A 2,654-nucleotide genomic window follows, 5' to 3' on the forward strand; every position below is an offset into this window, starting at 1 on the left:
GACAGAGAAGAAAAACTAGAGAATTTAGACTAGAAAAGAAATCTGCATACAGAAAAAAACAGGGTAACTTTACAAGCTACTAAAAATCCAAATTAGATCATCAATTACTAGTTTATCACCTCCTAAAAGAACATTGAGTAACTTTCAGTTTAGGAAACTTAGTCTCTTACTTGTCCCTTGAGGCTCCCAATGCCAAGACAATGGGATCAGCAATTTCCAGCATGGACTGAAGTATGGATGCCACCACAATGAAAAGAATAATACTGAGCAGGAACGCCCGATGCACAACTTGGAGCTCAATCAAACCTGTCTGCACAGCCAGGATCAGGAGTGTGACTCCTTCAGTCATTCCCCTGCAGATCAACACAGTCAAAAGAACAATCAACCACATCTGTGTGTCAGTGCTGGTTCAAAAGTACATCTAGAAACACCAGGAAATAAGCTGTTTCTGTCCCAACCTTCCACGTGTCCCTGGTTTTAGGTTTCACTGACGTCCCTGCTAAGGCTCTAAGCAGAGGAGAATGTTTTCAGAACCACTGAAGAGTCTGGGTTAGAAACCAGCAGATTTCGGAACCCTGCTCTTGACAAGCAGCATCTGGGATACATCCAGCTCAGACACCATCCAGCACAAAGCATTTTAAGGACCCAGCATCTTAAGTGGAGGAACACCCCAAGCTCAGTGTTGCCTACACAGCCCTGCCCTCTCTATACCTGGGCACCAGTCAGCCTCATTCTGAGACCACCAGGAAGACCCTCGTAGCTACCTTATACTTCCCCATCACCACTCTCTTGTCTGTCCTTTGGCCATTGATTTAATACCCCACCGGGTGCCCAGTTTAGGCAAATCAGCAATTTTGCTATTTTTCAGTTTATTCCCCTTGTACCAAACCCAAATAAAGCTGTCCATTCTTTTTGGTGTGGAACCTCAGACTGACTTTAATACCTCTGAGGATCACCATTTAGCACCACTGTTTGACAAGGTCAAACATATCACCCAGAAGTACATCCTTCATCAAATGTAGACTATTCCTAGGTAGCCCAAATTTATACCTAGGAATCCCATCCAGGAATCCAAAATGTAAAGCATTCTTTTGCATACAGTCTGAAACTTTCTATGAAGTGAAGGGCTGGAGTAACTGAGAAAGGCACTGTCAGATCTAGGATCCCAATTTCATATCAGACAAGTTTGGAAGAGCATGAGAAAAGGCAATTTCTATATTATGGCTATTTCCCATAGTAATTTACAAGCTATACATAGAAGTTTTTGTTTTAAACCTCATAGATTAGTAATGTTTCATACGTAGCTAGAGGGGAGATGAGGAAATGAAAATATGAAGTGTTCATATTATTAATGCTTATGAAAAATTTTCAGTGACTCATGAAAATGAAAGCATTAAGACAATCAAACTGTGCAACTGTAAATCCTGACTAACAGCCCCTGAACCTGATAGAGAAATGAATCATCTCCCAAGAAGTCTGTAAAAAGTATTTTCACCTCAAATCCTTCCAATGCGCGCACACAGACTGGCAAACAAAAAGCCAGTCAATGATACCTAAGAGTTCAAAAGTTAAAAAACTGCGATGCCACCCATATATTTCTATATAAATCCTTTTTTTGTCTGTTTCTTTTCTGACCCGAGGCACAATGAAGCACTTACCTGTTCATAGCAGGATCATTCATGAATGCTCGGTAACCCTGCAAGTAAAACTTGCAGAGAGTCAGAACTCCCAGAGCAACAAAAGAGACTGTGAAGACCAATCCCAGCAGTGAGTACGGAGTGCTACAGCATTCGGCAATACTGGGAGGAGAGAGGGGAAAAGAAACAGGAAGGAAAGGTTGATCAATTAAAAGCAATGTGATGAGTCTCCCCATGTCCTTTTCGCTGTGCAAAACTGGATTGGTTTAATGAAAATATTAAAAGCTCTACACCACCATTAAACCCTCCAACAGAAGAAAAAAGATGAGATGTATTCTATTACTTCTTTCCAAGACATAAGTTCATCCCAGTTCCCCAGTGGAGCCAGGGCTGTGCTGTGACATTCCTGCAGTCCCCTCAGTGCGGTGCCACGCGGTGGCACTGTCCTGCTGTCACAGGGCGTTCAGAACCACAGGCAATCCCACAGCCACAAACCCCCAGCTGACTCGCTGGAATGTCAGACAGTGCCACAAACACACAGCAAGAGCACGTGGATTCACTCAGGCACGTTCCCCTCCTACACACGGCAACACAAAAAAACATCAAACTAATAAGTCCTGTTGGGAGCCCTGGGGACTGTGTGGCAGCGTTCACACCAGGTTCAGGTAGGCAAGACCTGTCTGAATTTCTAATGGCTGAGCCAGAAGCAGCACAATAAGACAGCGGAGGACGCTCCCCCTCAGAGGGCTTCTTCCTCTCTGTTACTACAGCAGTGGAACCCCAAAGACTGACACCCCAGAGTACATCTGATGGTGCTGAGAACAGCTGCATCACTTCAGCTCCCTCACCTTTGGGCTGCTCTTCTGCTGGTCCTAGCACTGCGATATTTGAATGTGCTTCAACTTCTGAAACACAGCACTGCCAGTGCCAGGTAAAGACCCAGCTGTCAGCCAGGGGTTACACATCTGGAAATTCTCACACATATAATCCAAGGTAACACACTGACACTCATTCATT

At 44.2% G+C, this 2,654-nt stretch overlaps 1 protein-coding gene across 1 annotated transcript in view; it reads right to left on the reverse strand.

Annotated features, from left to right (window-relative positions):
- The window catches only part of RNF145 (ring finger protein 145), a 53,649-nt gene that overhangs the window by 7,337 nt on the left and 43,658 nt on the right, over window positions 1–2,654 (reverse strand). Inside the window, exons 7-8 of the mRNA XM_027896366.1 lie at window positions 1,659–1,799; window positions 171–353 (exon numbers count right to left, since the gene is read on the reverse strand). Of these exons, the coding sequence (XP_027752167.1) occupies window positions 171–353; window positions 1,659–1,799 (324 nt within the window). The remainder of the gene's footprint in view (window positions 1–170; window positions 354–1,658; window positions 1,800–2,654) is intronic.

Source organism: Empidonax traillii, unplaced genomic scaffold (genome assembly GCF_003031625.1).
Source record: "Empidonax traillii isolate 1590-97213 ecotype Southwest subspecies unplaced genomic scaffold, ASM303162v1 scaffold495:size1017845, whole genome shotgun sequence".
Lineage (NCBI taxonomy): Eukaryota > Metazoa > Chordata > Aves > Passeriformes > Tyrannidae > Empidonax > Empidonax traillii.